The sequence below is a fragment of the Staurois parvus genome, unplaced genomic scaffold (assembly GCF_062004578.1).
Source record: "Staurois parvus isolate SC_StPar_1 unplaced genomic scaffold, SC_StPar_1.0 ptg000395l, whole genome shotgun sequence".
Taxonomy (NCBI): domain Eukaryota; kingdom Metazoa; phylum Chordata; class Amphibia; order Anura; family Ranidae; genus Staurois; species Staurois parvus.
In genome coordinates, this window is record NW_028318191.1 from 1,635,345 (window position 1) to 1,655,437 (window position 20,093).

At 40.9% G+C, this 20,093-nt stretch overlaps 1 protein-coding gene across 1 annotated transcript in view; it reads left to right on the plus strand.

The window, feature by feature from the left end:
• Positions 1-20,093, plus strand: part of CDK18 (cyclin dependent kinase 18) — a 272,296-nt gene that overhangs the window by 102,806 nt on the left and 149,397 nt on the right. The window contains exon 2 of the mRNA XM_089686361.1: positions 16,388-16,526. Within this exon, the coding sequence (XP_089542487.1) occupies positions 16,403-16,526 (124 nt within the window). The 5' untranslated portion in view covers positions 16,388-16,402. The remainder of the gene's footprint in view (positions 1-16,387; positions 16,527-20,093) is intronic.

A 20,093-nucleotide genomic window follows, 5' to 3' on the forward strand; every position in this document is an offset into this window, starting at 1 on the left:
AACTGGCTTAAAGACTGTATTCAGAGAGTAGTGATTAATGATTCATACTCTGAATGGTTTAAGGTTATTAATGGTGTACCCCAATGTTCAATATCGGGACCCTTATTTTTTAACATATTTAAAAATGATATAGAGTTTAAATTAAATTAAAAGTACCAAACAAGATTGACGCAATTCGTAGGGACTTCTCAGACACCCACCCCACTTAGCACTCCTCACACAATAACCCCCTCAACACTTTGCTCCCTTGACCTCACTACCACCGAAGAGGTCACTAAGATTTTCTCCGAAGCCCGCCCGCCTCACCACCTGCCCCCTGGACCCTGTCCCCTCACAACTCCTGCGGTTCATCTCCTCTTCCATCCTATGCTCCCTCACTCACATCTTCAATCTTTCCCTCTCCACCGGTACCTTCCCCTCCCCTCTGAAGCATGCGCACATCACTCCCATACTTAAGAAACCCTCCCTGGACCCCACCGACCGGAACAACTTAAGACCCATCTCCCTACTACCATTTACCTCTAAACTCCTAGAATGCTTAGTCTACAATTGCCTGAGCTCCCACCTGACCGACAACAACCTTCTCGCCCCTTTACAGTCCGGCTTCCGCCACCTACACTCCACCGAAACTGCCCTACTCAAACTCACCAATGACCTACTAACCGCCAAAATCATTGGCCACTATACTATACTCCTACTACTTGACCTCTCTGCGGCTTGTGACACGGTTGACCACCCCCTCCTCCTCAAAAAACTGCACTCTCTTGGCCTCAGAGACTCCGCTCTCTCCTGGTTCTCCTCCTATCTATTTCAGCGTTCCTTCAGTGTTACCTATAACGCTGCCACCTCCCCTTCACTCCCTCTCTCTGTTGGGATCCCTTAAGGTTCTGTCCTTGGACCCCTTCTTTTCTCCATATACACCTCCTCCCTTGGCCAATTGATAAACTCCCACGGCTTCAACTACCATCTCTATGCCGACAACACACAAATCTATCTCTCTACCCCTCACCTCACCCCCTCAGTCTCCAATCGCATCACTAGCCTACTAAGTGACATATCGGACTGGATGGCACTCCACTTCCTCAAACTCAACCTTTCCAAAACTGAGCTCCTAGTATTCCCCCCAGCCCGTGCCCCCCCGACTTCTCCATCAAGATCAACAACACTATCATCAGTCCCACCCCTCACGCCAGGGTACTAGGTGTAATCCTAGACTCCAATCTGTCCTTTCAGCCCCAGGTCCAATCACTGACAAACTCATGTAGACTTCACCTCCCCAACATCTCCAGGATACGACCGTTCCTAACCTCGGAAACCACTAAGCAACTCATTCGCTCCCTTATTATATCACGCCTTGACTACTGTAACTCCCTCCTCACTGGCCTACCTCATCGCAGGCTATTCCCACTCCAGTCCATCATGAGTGCTGCTGCCAGACTCATTCACCTTACTAACCGCTCTGTATCTGCCACCCCTCTCTGCCAATCCCTCCACTGGCTCCCAATTGCCCAACGGATAAAATTCAACACTAACACTGACGTATAAAGCCGTTCATAACACTGCCCCTAATTACATCACCGACCTTGTCTCTAAATACCACCCATACCGTACTCTCCGCTTCTCGCAAGACCTCCTACTCTCTAGCTCCCTTGTCTCCTCCTCCCATGACCATCTCCAGCATTTCTCAAGGGCTTCACCCATCCTCTGGAACTCCCTACCAAAATCTATCAGGCTATCTCCTACTCTGCTCACTGTTAGGCGCACTCTGAAAACACATCTCTTCAGGGAAGCCTACCCCAACCCCAGCTAGTACTGAAATCCTCTACTCTTCCCTCCACTCCATCCCCCACAGCTAATTACCTTTTGTACCACTATCCCCTCCCTCCTAGATTGTAAGCTCCAAGGAGCAGGGCCCTCAAATCCCTCTTGTATTGAACTGTATTGTTACTGTACTGTCTCCCTCCATAATGTAAAGCGCTGAGCAAACTGTCGGCGCTATATAAGTCCTGTATAATAATAAAAATAATAATAATTTCAGTCTTTGCAGATGACACCAAGCTATGCAGTGAAATAACGTCCTTACATTATGTCTCCAACTTACTAGCTGGTTTCAATGCACTTTTTAATTGGGCAACTATGTGGAAAATGAGGTTTAATGTTGATAAATGTAAGGTTATGCACTTGGGAGCTGAAAGCATGCACGCATCATACATTCTAGGAGAATAACAGCTGGGGGAGTCAATGGTTAAGAAGGATCTGGGTGTTCTGGTGGACCATAGACTTAAAGAAGAACTTAAGACAAAACTTTTTTTTGTCATTTTGTAAAGAGTAAGGGATGGTAATAACCCCTGCCAGTTTTATTTGTTTTCCATCTGTGTCCATTGGGGAGATTTAACTTTACTTCCGGTCCCATAGCCAATATAGGAAGTGAGACGAAATCGCTGCAAATTGAGGGAAACGCTTGAGACTTCCAGGTCAACCAAACTCATGTCCCCATTGTAACATTCTCTCTCTATTACTTTTCTGAGGACAACCCCAAAATGTGGGATTTACTTTCGCTTTCAATGATAATGGTAAACAGGACAAATAGGGTGAATCTCTCTAGCGTGACACAGACAGCAATATGAACCTGACAGATGTTCTATTTCCTCTCAACTCTATCAATTACTAAAACAATGGAGACACAGACAGCACTCCCCTCTCCACTCTATCCAAAACATAAAAAATAAGTTTGCCTTTAGTTATACTTTAAAGTTCACCTTTTTTATAAATCCCAGTTTCCCTACGTACCAATAACGTACCTCTTTTTCAGAAAAGAAAAAACTTTCTATTTGTTTTAGGACAGGTATTACCTCAGCCTCCAATTTGTTGTATAAAAACTCCTCCATTTACTTCCTGGTATCTGTCCTTTTACTAGGGAAAACCGTTAAGATGCAGGAAGGAGTTCACCAGCTGACCTCATTAACACACACCCTGCACCTGCCCTCTCCCTCTAGGAGATTCTTCCACCCACATCTGTGCTTACATACGATCAATGTCAAGGAACAAAATTACCTCTGAATACACAGCCAGGGTCTTCCTTGTGTTGCGCCTTACTGTCTTCTTGTGTTGATTGCTCATTTTGCAGAGCATGCAGGAGTTTAGGGATCGCAGCCTATGTGGAGAAAAGCTGTAGTACTGAAAACAGGAGAAGCGTGTCCTGATAGTCGGTAAGCTTACCATATGCTATACAATCTGTTTGTACAATCTCCTTTAGATCTACCATCAACTATGTAGTGCCTGCCTGATTGGATACAGAAAGACTGGACTGATAGGTGTGTCCTCCTATTATATAGTTTTGGTAAAAGGAGATTGTACAGAAACTGTATAGAGTATGGCCACCTGTATACAAATAAAATGAACTAGTCGTGCTTTCGGTGCCATTCATTTTTAATGGCACCCCAAACGCAGAAGCAAACACATTTTACCAAGTGAAAAAATGTGCAAACCGTAGCCTGCCAAAATGTCCCAAGAGCTACTTTGCCACATTTAGGGCAGCCCATTGAAATCAATGGTCTCTGCTATGTGTGTAGTGGAAAAAATGAGCCAAAATAGTGCGCTCCCATGACGCTAGATGTGAATACGATCTGAAAGTGAAATTGGTGTATTTACACAAGAACAATGAGGCTCCATTCACATCTGTGCGTTTCTGAGCACAGGGTAAACTGCACAGAAAACATGCGCTTTGCCACATGTTTTGGAAACACACATCACACTTGCAGTTCAATTAAATGTTGATGGTACCCCATGCGTTGGTAGCAGGTGCACATCCGCCGTGTGATAAATGCACTGCAAGCCCACTAAAGAACACAGTGAAAAAGTTCTGCAGCATCTTTTGGGGTGTTTGTCACTCGTAGGGCAGCCCATTCAAGTGAGCAACTCTATATGTGACGGGTGGATGCACTCCAAAACGCAAAAAAAAAAACACAGGTGTGGGAACGTGAGTTCCTGCCATGTGGAGATGTGAATGGGGCCTGACTGAGTGTCTCCATCCACTCCCTCCTATGTACTTGTATAAAGATAGCCATGCACCATACAATTTAATTCTATAATATCTGTTCAATTTTCTTTAGATTTACCAAACTATGGAACAGGAGGACACACCTGAACAATCTATTCAATTCGTATCAAATCAAATAGGCTCTTGCACTACATAGCTGATGGTAGATCTAAAGGAGATTGTACAATCAGATTGTATAGAAAGAGGGTGAAAATAAAAGAAGAGGTGGTATAGCAATGAGAGAAGTATGATCCAGACAGGTAAGCACGCCCTATTCTGTGATGCACTCAGGCGGTGCATGATGGAAGATGATCTACAGAAAGTGATGGAAGCAGAAAGCATTTTTTTAAGAATTAAAAAGAAACATGAAAACTGAAAGTTTCCATGGATGAGGTAAGTAAAAGAGGAACATTGAGATGGCTGGGGCAGAACGAACATTAGTAGAGGCTTTTGTTTATTATGAATAGTGAAATTCTGCTCAAAAAGGTGAACTTAGCCTTTAACCACTTCCTGTCTGGACATTTTTACCCCCTTCCTGTCCAGGGCAATTTTCAGCTTTCAGCGCTATCACACTTTGAATGACAATTGCGCGGTCATACAACACTGTACCCATATGTATTTTTTACCATTTTTTTGAGACAGATAAAGCTTTATTTTGGTGGTATTTATTCACCGCTGGGATTTTTATTTTTTTGCTATGTAAAGTGTTTTTCTTATAACATTTTGCAAATAAATAATTTTTCATCATAAATCTTGGCCAAAATGTATTCCATTATCTTTTTAGTAAAAAAAAATAAGCCAAATTAGTTTATAACCAAAAATGATAATTTTTAAACTTTTTTTTACATTTTTATTTTATTTTTTTATATTATTATTTATGCTTTTTTTTTTTTACATACTGTCACCCTAGCAGTGCAGTGTCACCATGGTGACACTGTACTACTTGTGGGGGGTGATGAAGATTTTTTTTTTTTTTTTTTTACAGTGATTGCTTTTATACCCATATAGGATGTAAAAGCAATCATTTCTCTTTCTCTCTGTCTGCATTCTTGCAGCCATTGAGAACTACTGAGTGAGCTGTGATTGGTCACAGCTTGTCACATGGTACAAGGCTGTTGTGAATAGCTTTGTACCATGTGACCTCTGTGATCATTCACAGATTTCACACGTAGTAAGCAATGATGTCACAAGTGACATCTTGCGTACTACTTTACATGTGATCACTGATTGGCCTATCAGTGATCACATGATCAGGACCTCGTACAGAGGTCCCGTCCGACGATCAGTGTTTCACTGTGCTAGAAATGGCACGCACAGCTAGAAATGGCGGGTGCCGTTTATAAACGGCAACCCGCCCCTGGAGTGCCACCGCCCTGCCATGTATAAACAGCAGGCGGACGGCAAGTGGTTAATAATAGCATGCAATGCCAAGTGGTACATGCTAAAGCTAGCAAAATTGAGAGAGAGAGAGAGAGACACACACAAATCATTAGTAAGAGCTTATCTGGGATATGCAGTTCAGTTTTGAGCACCAGTTCACAAATAGGATATTGGAGGCATGGAGAGTGCAGGAAAGGGCAACTAAACCAATAAGAGAGAGGCATGGAGGAGCTCAGCTATGAGGAAAGATTAGCTGAAATAAATTTATTCTTTCTTGTGTAGAGGTGATTGAGGGGGGATATGATCAATATGTATAAGCACATACAGTAAATGATCCATATAGTGAACTTGGAGTTATTCACGTTATTACAAAGGACAAGGGAACATTCTACATCTGGAAGAAGAGAGATTTATGCTCCACATATGGAAAGGTTTCTTCAAAATAAGAGCTATGAAAATGTGGAATAAACCCCCTCAAGAACAAGTTCTGGCCAGCTCAGTAGATTGTTTTAAAAAAAGCTGGATATGTTACTAATTACACAATGCATATAACTGGATACTAATATTTATAGGTAACACCGGGAATAGTTGATCCAGGGAATATCTGATTGTTGCTGGGAATTTAGAAAGAACATTTTTCCCCTCCTGGAGCAAATCAGATTATGCTTTATTGGTGTTTTTTGCCTTCCTCTGGATCAACTATGGGTAAAGATTTTCTTTTATTCTTTTTTTTTCTTCTGTATTAGTTGAACTAGATGGAATTTTTTAACATAACTATGAAACTATCAAGCCAAAAGACAATTAAGTAATTATTTTCAGAAGGGGCTGAGCAATAGTCATCTATATACAGTTTATGCCTCAGAGTAGGTTAACTTTAAGGTTAGCCTGTTAGGATAGGGCTGTGGGAGCTGCCATCATTGACTTGGTTTTAAAAGTGTAATTATAGAAACTAATATTGCCTACACTGCTTAGAAAATCTCTGACCTGTAACAGGTCAGTGAATACCAGGTCTCAGGGCCTGGTTCTGAACCTGCAAACTTTGTTGTGTCTTGTAACATCTGTTCTTGCTGAGCCACCTGGAATGCTGGACAGCTCCCTGGACAATTCCATGAATGATCCTGCCTTGAACCTTGGTCCTCCATGAACTTGTTATTAAAGCCATGCCTTTGCATTTCTTGTTTGACAGATTATTGTGCTCCCTCCAGCCAATATTTGCTCCTGTCAGTCCTTCGCTACCACTCATTACCGACCCATTGGCTTGCACCTCAACTATGCTTATGTTTGATCCAAACCTGCAACTACTCATTACCAACCTTTAGCTTGTTTACTGACTATGCTTCTGCTTATCCCTACCTGCTATATCTTCCACTGGACCCCGCCTTGCTCACCTTCTGGTGGGGCAATCTTGAGGACCACATCCTGGTACTAACATGCAGCAAAACCCATCTCCACCATTAGGAGCTCAGTGAACTGATGTTTTAAAAAAATACAAGGCATTCTGTAATTGGACATGAGGAGAAAGTAACATTCATACACCCTTTTCTTTCAATAGAATACAAGATGTTTTATGAATAGAAAAGCTGCACAATGAGTCAGTTTAACTGTCAGAAATTCAGTGGTGAACTCACCATTGGAGGCTGCATGTAAGTAGAAAAGAAACAGCAGCCACCAGTGGGGCACACATTATTATGGGTAACTTATAACCTACCAAATGTCCCCAAAAAGTTTTTACCCACACTTCAGCTTTGATGTAATTTTATAGTAATTTGCAAAAATAAATCTGCAACTTTGTGAGTACTGAGGACTGTAAGTTACTGGGAGCGTTGTGAGTATTGGGGACTGTGAGTGGCTGTAAGTATTGTGAGCACTGAGGATTGTGAGCAAATGAGAGAATTGTGAGTATTGATGATAGTGATATAATTGGTAGCATTGTGAGTACCGAGGACTGTAAGTAATTGGGAGCATTCTGAGTACTGAGAACTGTAAGTAATTGGGAGCATTGTGAATACTGTGGACTGTGAGTAGCTGGGAGCATCCCAATAGTTACGCCCAGTTGTGTGATGTTGGGGATATCAGTTCAGGAGTGTAATTGCTGGAGCAGAGTGACTCCTCTAGGTGACAGGGAGCAATTCCTCCAGTGAAGATGGAGATTAAGGTTACAGGAAAAGACAGACAGATACTGGTGGTCAGGGACTCAATTATTAGGACAGTTAGGGCAATCTGTCAACGACCATCTTTCCCTCCGCCCTATAGCAGAAGTACTGCTGCAGGGTGGCATCGCTGCGCAAAATCACGTATACATACATGAGTTGCATTTCCAGGTAGGGGGTGCGCCTATGTGGCCCTAACCGTGCCGCTATTGGCTGCTGGGGATGTCAATCACCAGGTCCCACCCAGTGATTCCCAGCTGGGACTCGGTGATCGTCGGCAGGGCTGAGAGAGGAGATATCTGTGTGTAAACATCTCTCTCAAAGATTTCTCTCCTGTCAGCATGGGTATGCTGCTTTGTAGCATGTCCCCCAAATAAAACAGCACACAGAACACAATGTAAAACAGCACACAGCACACTGTTAACCCTTTGATCGCCCCAGATGTTAACCCCTTCCTGCCCAGTGTCATTAGTACAGTATCAGTGTTTTTTATTGGCACTGATCACTGTATTAGTGAAACTGGGGATGTCAGTGGCAGTTAGTCAGTTCCTACCAGTGTCAGAATGCCCACCGTAGTCCCATAGTCCAGCTATAAGTGCCGCCATTACTAGTATAAAAAAAATTAAAATTCCATTATATAAACCGCCATTTGTAGACACTATAACATTCACGTAAACCAATTAACATACGCTTATTGGGATTTTTTAGCAAAGACATGTAGCAGAATACATTTTGGCCTAAATTTATGTATTTTTTTATTGGATATGTTTTATAGCAAGAAGTCAAAAATATTGTTATTTTTTCAAAATTGTCATTTTTTTTGTTTATAGCACAAAAATTAAAAACTGCAGAGGTGATCAAATACCACTGAAAGAAAACTATTTGTGGGGAAAAAAATGACATAAATTTCATTTATGTACAGTGTTACATGACCGTGCAATTTTCAGTTAAAGTAACGCAGCGCCATATCGCAATAAATGTCCTGGTCAGGAAGGGGGGTAAGTCTTCTGGAGGGCAAGTGGTTAATATTGATTGAACCCTGGGCAAACCTTTTCTTGGGCACCCCCATGCAGTTTCGCTCTCCACCTGCTCTGAGACATACAATAAATAGCAGCTAGACTCAAAATCACATTATTTAGCAGATCAGGCAGCAACTGCAATTGGTTGCTGGAGGTTACAGCATATCAATACAGCTCACTGACTGGTTGGTAGAGACTACAGCACACATTACAGCTCACTGATTAGTTGCTATAGGTTTCATCACATGGTTTCTGCTTGCTGATTGGTTGTTGGAGGCTACTGCACATCATTACTGGTCACTGATTAGTTGCTAGAGGTTACTGCACATCATTACTGGTCACTGATTAGTTGCTAGAGAGTAACTGCACATCCTTACCACTCACTGTTTGGCTGCTAGAGGTTATTGCACATCATTACTTTTCACTGATCCGTTGCTAGAAGTTATTGCACATCATTATTGCTCACTGATTGGTTGCTAGAGATTACAGCAGATCAGTACTGTTCACTGATTGGTTGCCAGAAGTTACTGCACATCCTTACCGCTCACTGGTTACTAGAGGTCACTGCACAATATTACTTACATAGTTACATAGTTAGTCCTGATGAAAAAATACAAAGTCCATCTAGTTCAACCAATAATAAAAAAAAGGTATAATCCTATACCCACAGTTGATCCAGAGGAAGGAAAAAAAAACAGCAAAGCATGATCCAATTTGTTCCTGCAGGGAAAAAAATTCCTTCCTGATCCCACGAGAGGCAATCAGATATTCCCTGGATCAACTTTACCTATAAATGTTAGTATCCAGTTATATTATGTGTATCTAGGAAAGAATCCAGGCCTTTTTAAAGCAATCCACTGAGCTGGCCAGAACCAACTCTTGAGGAAGTCTATTCCACATTTTCACAGCTCTTACTGTGAATAAGCCTTCCCGTATTTGGAGATTAAATCTCTTTTCCTCCAGATGTAAAGAGTGCCCCCTTCTCCTCTGTGATAATCTCAGGGTGAATAACTCTACATTGAGTTCACTATATGAACCACTGATGTATTTATACATGCTGATCATATCCCCCCCCCCCCAATCTCTTCTCAAGAGAGAATAAATTAAATTAATTTAATCCTTCCTCATAGCTGAGATCTTACTAATGATTTGTACAGGGGTAAAATGATATCTCTCTTTCTGGAGTCTATACCTCTTTTAATACAAGAGAGGATTTTGCTTGCTTTAGAAATCATATCTTGACTTTGCATGCCATTATTAAGCCTATGATCTACCAAAACACCCAGATCTTCCTCCACCAATGATTCCTCAGTTGTACTCTCCCTAGTATGTATGATGCATGCATATTCTTAATCCCCAAGTGCATAACCTTACATTTATCAATATTAAACCTCATTTGCCACATAGTTGCCCAATTAAACAGTGCATTGAGGTCAGCTTGTAAATTGGAGACATCCTGTAAGTACATTATTCCACTGCAAAGCTTGGTATCATCTGCAAAGACTGAAATGGTATTTTAATCCCAGACCCAGAATATATTTACAAATATATTAAAAAGTAAGGGTCCCAACACTGAACCTTAGCGTACACCACTAACAACCCTAGACCATTCAGAGTATGAATCCTTAACCACTACTCTCTGAATATGATCTTTTAGCCAGTTTTCTCTCCATTTATATACTAATTTTTCCAAGCCTGTAGACTTTACCCTACAAATTAGCCATTTGTGGGGAACTGTTTCAAATGCTTTTGCAATACCCAAGTATACCACGTCCACAGCCACCCCTTTGTCCAAGGTTTTGTTCACCTCCTCATAAAAAGAAATCAGATTTGTTTGACTTCAGTCTCATGAATCCATTCTGTCTGTTGCTTAAAATATTTTTTACAAGCAAGAACTCATCTGTGTGGTCTTTTAGTAAACTCTTCAATATCTTTCCAACTATAGAAGTTCTATAATTACTTGGTAAAGATTTTGACCCCTCTTTAAATATAGGCACTAAATTGCCTTATGCCAATCCAGCGGTACTAGCGGTACTACTCATTAAAGAGTCCCTAAAAATTAGAAACAATGGCTTTGAAATGAGAGAGCTCAATTCTTTAAGGACCCGTGGGTGTATGCCAACTAGTCCGGGTGCTTTATTCACCTTTAGTCTGTCTAAATATTTCTGGATCATATCAATTGTGACCCAATGAGGCTGTGTCAATACCATCCCAATTATGGACAAGAGCTCCCCCATGCTCCTTTGTATACATAGAGCATTTGCCTTCTCTTTGTCCCCAGTAACCCACTCTAGATTATTTTTAAAGGGCTTGGTTGCTATTGGTTATTTTGCATCATAACCACTTATGTATTGATTGCTAGAGGTTACAGCACATCATTACAGCTCATTGATTGGCTGCTGAAGGTTACAGGAAATCATCTCCTCACTGCCTGCACACCATGGACTGGGAAGGTGAGGGGCTCATTAATAGACAGAAAACTCCTAGGGATTGTAGGACTCTTGGAATCAGCGACAGTGCTGGGGGGACGCTGTGATCAGTGGCAGTGCTGGGGGTTTGATGGGATCAGTGGTAGTGGTGGGGGGGTGGGATTAGTGGTAGTGGTGGGAGGTGGGATCAGTGGCAGTGATGGGGAGGATGGGATAACAGCAGCATTAGAATGCAAGGGAATGCAAACTGGGACAGTTGGCAAGTATGGGCAGCTGCTTTGGACCCCATGACAATGACTGGGCCCAGGGCAGCTGCCCCTTTTGCCCCTCCTTAAAGACCTGAATCTGTCACATAGACAGTGACCCTTGAGCAGTATGCTGTTTACCATAGAAGGATTGTTGGGTGGGGCTGGCGGGGACTCAGCTGTCATGGTATATAATAGTACCAGTGACGACGTTAGAGGAAGATGGAGCATCCTAAAAAATGATTTCAGGGACTAAGGAGCTATATTAAAAAAGAGGACCTCAGACGCAGTATTCTCAGAAATACTGTCTATACCTTGAGCCACATCAGAGAGGCAGCAGGAGCTTAGCGTACCTAACAAGTGGCTGAGGAACTGGTGCAGAAAGAGGGATTTGGGTTCATGGAGAACCGGGCTGACTTTTCAGATGGTTAATCTATAGTAGGGACAGGCCGCACCTAAATGGGAAGGGTACAGCTGTGTTGGAAGAGAAGATGGTGAAAAGGTGGGAGGAAATTTTAAACTAGGCAGTGAGGGATAGAGATCAGAGGAAGCTACAGCAGGCAGTGACTGTAGGTTAGAGGGTACTATTGGGGACATTACTGGTAATGTACTAGAATACCTAAACCAAAGGTGAGCAGGTTGGCAGAATACAATTGCTGCCTCAGAACAATCAAGGGGGAAATAATATGTACCCATACAAACTAACAGGCCTGTACAAAAATGCTAGAAGTCTAGCTAATAAAAGAGGATTTCAAATTCGTGGTAATATCAGAAACTTGGTTTGACAGCTTACATGACTGGCTTACAACTGCCATGGGTACTTCTTGTTTCAGAGGGACAGGGAAGGTATAGGAGGGGAAGGGGTGTTCCTGTATGTCAAAATGATTTACTAGTGAACACTCGGGGCAACATTGCTAATGGGCCAAGGGAGGAGATAGAATCTTTGTGGCTATAGCTTCTAAGGGTAGAAACAAATGGGATATTAATAGTAGGCGGCCCCCCTAACCTGAAGAATGAGGAAGAGTCGGATCTCCTTTCACAGTAAGGAATGGTGGCGAGACAGGTCTCTGTTATTATAATGGGGACTTTAATTATCCAGATATTGACTAGGAGATGACACTGCTCACTCATTTAAGGCTTGTTATTTTTTTAAGTAATTGTATAGTAATTTTTTTTAATAAACAAGTTTATACTTTGCTTTAATTCCACTGCACAGGGGGGCCCCAAGCCTCCTCCTCTTGCATCCCCCCACTGGTGGTCCTCCTCTTCTTGTTGTGCCGCCATGGGAAACTGCTTTCTACCTAGAATCTGCAGACCAGTCAGTCTAACATAAATGTAAACTATTTGATGGGATGGTATGGTACTATACTCAAGAATTTGCTAATGAAAACATTATCATTAGTAGCAATCAGCACAGATTTATGAAAGATTGTATTTGCCAGGCCAATTCTATGAGGAAGTGAGCTGTCATCTAGATAGAGAAAGGCCTGTGGTCTTGGTGTATCTGGATTTTGCCAAAGTACTCAGAATGGTCTGGCATACCCCAAGGCTCTGTACTGATGAGACAAAGCTAAGCTGCCACACCTTACCTGTTATTACCCTAAAATAGCAAGAATCAGTGTATGGGTGTATGGTATGGGCTAACCTGTGGTGCAGCACAACAGCTTACAATCTTACACAAATCTACAGTATTCCCCCTCCCATAACTGGTCCTGTAGCACGTGCCTGAGTATTCCTTCTGAGCAAAATGCCAGTCTGGCTTGAGTTTGTGGGATTGTATCAGCTCTCCAATGTGAAATGTCAGTTTAAGTTGTGGAATCCTTCCGATAATCAGTAACAACACTTGTGGCCTGACACAAACAGAGACACTAACTATAGGCCTGTCTCAGTCTCTGGAGGCGCCAACACTGAAATTAGGTGCGTGCACAATCTTACCGACCCGGGTCTGCCTTGCATCCGCTGGTGACTCAGAAAAGAACAAATGTCTCTCCAACAAGCATGCGATCTCATCAGCCTTCCTGACAGCAATCTTCCTTTCTCTGAACAGGATCAGTGTCTTGAACACCATCAGCTTCACTAGCTGCAGTTCTCACACCTGGATGCCAACGGATTCTCTGCTCATATACCTCTTTTCCTTCACCATCATCAAAACATGGTTGCAGTCTCTCTTCCTGTTCACCGAGCTCCCATGTGTAAAACCCACCCCTTCCTGAATATAGAAATATCAATGCAGTCTGAGGCTGTGTTAGAAAAACAGTGACATCTTGTGGCTAAATCGCAGAATGTCAGTAAAACATTTCAAAACATTTAATTCACAATGAGAGCTGTTTCCCCATCTCACAAATTCACAGCAGGATATAGAAACTTTACAAGAATAATTTAATAAAATAAAGAGATGGGCAACTACATGGTATATGAGGTTTATTGTTGAAAAATGTAAAATAATGCACCTGGGGGCTAAAAAAATTAAAGTTACTCCCTATAGGAAATCGAGGATGGAAAAGAGTTGGGGGTGCTAGTGGATCATAGACTCAGCAATAGCATGGAATGCCAAGGTGCAGCAAACAGAGCTAGCAGACAATTAGCATATATTAAAAAGGATATTTTCTCAAGAGATAAGACTTTTATTCTACCTTTCTGAAAATGTTATGTTACACCTGTATTTAGGTTGTAACATGTTCAACATCCTCTCCTTGATTCCCTCTCTCCCTATGAGAGTGGTCATGGGATCTTCTCCCCTCACCTGCTGTCACAATTTGTAAACAGTGTAGCCGTGCAGGCCTGCGCCCACATGGCCACATCATGCATTCACAGTTTCCTGTGAAGGAATAGACTACTAGTAACGTAAGCCATTGCAGCTGATGGCCTGTAGTTCTCATTGAACTATGGTGCTGGTGAGCGCTCTCTTAGTTTATTGAGCTTCCTGGTCTCAAGTAACTGCCTACCCGTACAGGCGGTATAGGCAGACAGCTATCTGAGAGTCTACAGGAGCCTGACATTGCACCTGTGATCTGATTGCAGGTGCAATACTCTACAGGCTCCTTAAAAAAATAATAAATGCACATTTTCCTACCAGTGAATTTTTTTTTTTTCAAAAGGTGAACTTATCCTTTAAACTGCATACAGGTTTTTTTTACTGTCAGAGTGGTAAGGATGTGGAACTCAAAACCACAGTTGGTGGTGTCTGTGGAGAGTGTTGATAATTTAAAACATTTTGCTAGATGGGCATCTTAACGAACGCAATATACAGGGATATGGGAAATGGTATTGACATAAACACACACTGGCACAGCTTGAAGGGATGGACTGGTGTCTTTATTCAATCTTACCAACTACGTTGTATGTAACTATATAACCAGATGTAACTTTCATTAAAATAATATCTGATGATCTTGCTGTGAAGGTCCCCTTCTCCTAGCTTTGCTTCTGCATTGTAACCTTAACATATGTGTTTCCAGTGGAGATTAGATGTGTCTGTTTCCACACACATTACCCAGGCATTGTCCTGTTAACCTGCCCTGAGAAATGCAAAGTAGCCACTGCTGGAGTGCATTCATGTAGACGTGAAGTCAACAGTATTGCGCTGTTAGAAAAAAATAAATAAACAAGCGTTTTATTAAATATGCAATTTAGTATTAAACGAAAATGTTTGATATACACAGTCCATGTAATTTGGTTAGGGTTTACATTTACTACATCTACATACCCTGATAAATTACCACAGTGTAAAAAGCTTTACCATGCTCTGATTTTTGGAATAAAGACAAGAAAAGAATTTTAGTAGACACTCTTAGTGACCTTTCCTCTCTTTACATGGATATTTGGGGCCTGTGATCTGCCTTGCATTTCACATAGCTAGTAGGGTGTGGAACGACCTAGAGCAGGTGTCAATCAATGTATGCTTACATTGGGTTTACATCTACTTTAATGCTATTGGGATGATATGTTCACACTGACAGGTTTTCATTTATTTTAAGCCACTGTTCCTAGAATAAAATAATTTCCCTTGGCGTGCTATTTATTTCTGTAGGTTTAAATATAGACCTTACGGTAAAAACAAACTGAAAAGTAATGCATTTCTCCAAAACGCTCTGCTTTTCTCTACATTGGGCAGTTCCAGTGGTTCTATTCATTCAGCTTCTAATACCAAGAATACCTGTTATTAAAATCATATATAAAGCAAATCATGGTTAGACAGGTTTGGATAACACAAATCACTATGTAATCACGGGTGATCATACTGGATACAAGTAATCTTGTTTTTTTTTATATATTAGAACCTTGTTTTTTTTTTATATTAGTCTTTCTATATATAATATTAACTCTGTCGGCCTGGCAGTGAAATGGTTCTTATACTGTATGTAAGCTGGCAATGTACTATTTATAGGGAAGGGCAGCATATGAGTGTTTTCAATCTTAACAGAAGGATGGGTTTTGTTTGCTCAGATTGGGCGAGATATCCCTGGGAACAAATTACATTTAAAAAAAAAAAAAAAAAAGCAGAAGTAGCTGCACCTTAAAGGGAAGGCAAAAGGAACATTAACACTTGGAATGGCTGTGTATGATGGAGAATTGTATTGGTAAACCTACTGTACCACGCTGTAAATTAATTAGGTATAGCATGATAAGAATTTGAGATCAGATATACAGTGCTGTTTAACAGAAGAAAGAATCTTAGCACTTTCTTCGCATCTATAAGACGGTGATAAGAGATGCAGCAGATGTAGTCCACCCACATTCTCTCACTCTGCTCCTTTCTTAGCCAGCCTGTATTTGGTCTTTTCCTTGCAGATATCCTTCTCTGAAATACTGATTCATCATCACCTGTCAGCGCAAATTTGTGGAATGTATGTAATCTGTCTTTATACATACAACCTGTCTCTATTTATTGAAACATGTTCCTTCTTCGAAAGCTCTCCTCCATTAGTCACTTAAATATTTGTGATTTTCAGAATTATCTCTAGTCCTCATTTCTTATGGGATGTACTTTTTTTATGTTTTTGCTTTTTCTTCTTTTTCTTTTCCCCATGCCATTACTTCCAATCCATCTGAATCACATACTGTACCCATTGATCTTTCCTTTTCTTTGGTCTCTCTTACACTTTTTTCTCTCCTGCCGTTGTAGGTTTCCTCCGTCACCATGAACAAGGTGAAAAACTTCAAGCGGCGATTTTCGCTCTCTGTTCCACGAACTGAAACTATTGAAGAGTCTTTAGCAGAGTTTACAGAGCAGTACAATCAGATGAACAGCAGACATAGTGAACGTGAGTAGATATGTTACAGATGAATATTCACATGATGATGACTGATTAGTCATAGCAGATATATGACCAGGTTGTACTTTGATATGCATGTCAATTTTATTTGTGCAGGGTGCACTTTAAAAAAAAAAGTGCCGTAAATAGGTAAAGCATTTCTTATCTGCTGCCTCTTTATCACTTAGCAATAAACATATAATGTTATTATATGAGGGATTATGGTCCTATATCTGTTGTCTTTTGACAGATGTGGACAAAATTAACCTGCTAGACTATCTTGCCTGCAGTGCAGCAACACTAGTCTGCAGATATACAAAAAGCTCCCCTCTTAATTTATAACTATATGCTTGGCTAGTGTGGACAAGGAAGCTATCAGTAACTGTCATGATGAGCTTTGTACACATTGGGGTTGATTTACTATAACTGGAGAGTGCAAAATCTGGTGCCACTGTGCATGGTTGCCAATCAGCTTCTAACTTCTGCTTGTTCAATTAAGCATGGCACCAGATTAGTTTTAGTAATTCAACCCCATTGCATTGACTGGACACATATACTGAGATCAATATTTAGGTTGCCATTGCTAATGTCTGTTTCTTAATTTCCAGTTGCCTGCCCTGCAGATTAATAGCTTCATTGCTATCTTATTTAGACCAAAAACAAGTATACAAATGAGGATTTTAACGTCCTTGGTCATGTTCTTGTTCCAAGTCAGAGAATCTAAATGATTGCCAGGTAAATAGCACTTTCAAATAAAAATTCAGCAGTAAAAATCTGAGGACAGGTTTTCCTTTAACATGGACATTTTCCCATCTATAGGACAGAGCCGCAGTGTTATGCCCATATGCAGCAATGTCTTACATTATACGCAGGGGAAAATGGGATCTTTTAGCTAACACATCCAGATGGCCTTTTCGAAGAAGTTCAAACCTACATCTGGGCTTTACCTATGTGCAAACATGTCAAAGCCATCTGAAAGTACCGATTGCTATAATTACTATAGAATATGGAATGTGCAGCACTGAATACAGAGTGAAAAGATATGGAATGTAAAAGGCATGGAGTTTGGTAGTGTGGAATAGGAAATGCTAAGCACAATGTACAGAATGGGACTGTGTAAAATTTAAAACGTAAAACACAGCATAAAAAAATTAGATGGAGTGGAATGCAAAGTCAGTGTATAAAATGTGAAAACATAGGATGGTAAAAGATATAGCACAGAGTACAGAAGTGCGATAGTGTGGAATAAAGGAATGCATTACTTTTATAATCTCTTAAAACTCAATTTGCCTGCACTGTTAATTATGGACCGCATAAACCCTCTAACCTAATTTTATCTAGACCCACTCATATCCTCCATTGTTTAAGTAAACCCTTTAAGCACTGTGGATTTTACCCCAGCCAGCACATAGTTTTATGTAGTTTTTTGTTTTTTTTCCCTTAATTGTCTTGGGGCCCTAGAAAGTTACCACTAGTTATTTAATTTGTAAGTGAACAAAGCATATAGATGGAAAGTAGGTGTACATGAGTTAACACATAAAGGATAAATTCACTTTTAGTAACATGTTACATGTTACACCCATCCCGCACCATGACCCCTCCCCCCCAACCCTGTGATCCCTTTTTGTGATAGTGGGTGGAGGATCCCAATGAACTGCAAGAGTGCCTATGAGCTCTCTCATAGTTCATTGACCTTACTGGACTTCAGCAACTGTCTGCCCATACTAGAGGTACAGACAGACAGCTATACTGAGTGTCTGCAGGAGCTTGATATTGCACCTACAATCTGCTGATCATGGATGTAATGCTCTGCAGGCTCCTAGGAAAAAAAAATAAATTCACATTTTTTTACATGCAAGTGAACTTATCTTTTAAATATCCTTCTCCATTGCATATGGGAAATGTATCTAGCTTAAATGTGTTTGGGTTATTTACATTCACTACCAGAGTTGTTTTATTACATCAGTTACTTCAGTGGAAATGTCTTTCTGATGTCCAGGCTCACTACTCAATGCTTGGGGTCACAGCTGCTAATGAATGGAAGCGCTGTAGCAGTTCAGGATCTGAAGTCCCTTTATGAACTGAAGGAAGGTGCTGTGACATTTCTGAGCTGTGAGTGCTTTGGAGTGACTTCAGAATCTGTCATCTGTCATTGTTTTCCTCAACGAGTAACTGAAAGGGTGGTGGGACAGCCTGGCAGGCCCTTGATATAAGATCCATGCTCCAAACCACTGTTAGACAGCAGGGATCAACCCTATTTAATATACAGAGGCTACAACCTATGGGGAAGATAGCTCCCTGCCTCCTACCTGTTCAACCTTGATTAAATGGAACTAAATAATATTGTGATGCTGGCAGAATAAAACCTGATGTATTATATTTTGTCTGAAGAAAAATATAGGATAGGGTACAACTTGTATAGTTACAAGTTACAAGTTACAACACTGGACACATTTCTAATATATAAAGTGCAGCGCCTAGGAAAAAAAAAGCAAAAAACCTAATCTACATCAATAATATTATCAACAACATGCTAAAATATATGATGAATACATACATTTCAAGAATTTATGAATAAAAATCAACTGTAAGTCCCATATATTGTGCACGTGAATAGCATACTTATATGTACTTCAAGGAAATCCACTTCTTCAACACGAAAGTGTTCAAAACCACAAATTCCCCAGGTGTGCTCTAAAATTGCTTACTGGATCCAGATGACCACTATACTATAATGGTCATAATGCGCTCAAAGGGTTAATAACTCCAACAGATTAAATAAATCCAAATCGTCAACTCTTCACCACAGTGATGCCACACACTGTATCTCATAGTCTCACCATATTATCACCATGGAAAAAAGAGCAATCTCCATAGGGTAATAATGCTAGAATACTGTTTACTTTAAAAGCAATATGCACACTTACAAAAAACGTCTCATATTATAATCACCGCAAATACTCCTAATCGGCAAACACCATCCGTCTGATATCCGGAGACTGTATGTGGGGACATTACATCCTTAGGCCCTGTCCAACACGTTTCATCACAAACAGCATCACCAGGGGACTAGCCAGTAAAATCTGGACAAACCTTGTGGGCATTGTTGCGAAATCAATGAATCAGGAACACACATTACTATTCAATTAATTTAGTAAAATCTTTAAAACAGCAAATGTAATTGCGCTAACCTAAGCAGTATCCGTGTATAAACCCTGCCCTCTTTTTTTCAATGTCATTCTTCCAGACATGTGTATCATTACATAGCTTCCATTAAAGTTATCCATTATACATGTACTAAAGCAGTGCCGAAACACACATTTAACTTGATGATACAGGTTGGTGGGTATAGCTGCCACCTGTAGGAGGTTGGACACCTTGCAAAGCAAAGGGCTTAGCCAAATCTAGTACCCGGATGCCTTTTCAAGGATGATGCATATTTGATGACTTGCTGGAAGCTTAACTCATGGAAGTCATGGGAAGACAGAAAACACACCGACCTGAGAAAAATCAGGTAAAAGCCCCTACAGACAAACCTTTGGTTTCTGAGACGAAGGAGAGTTCCTTTTGTATCTC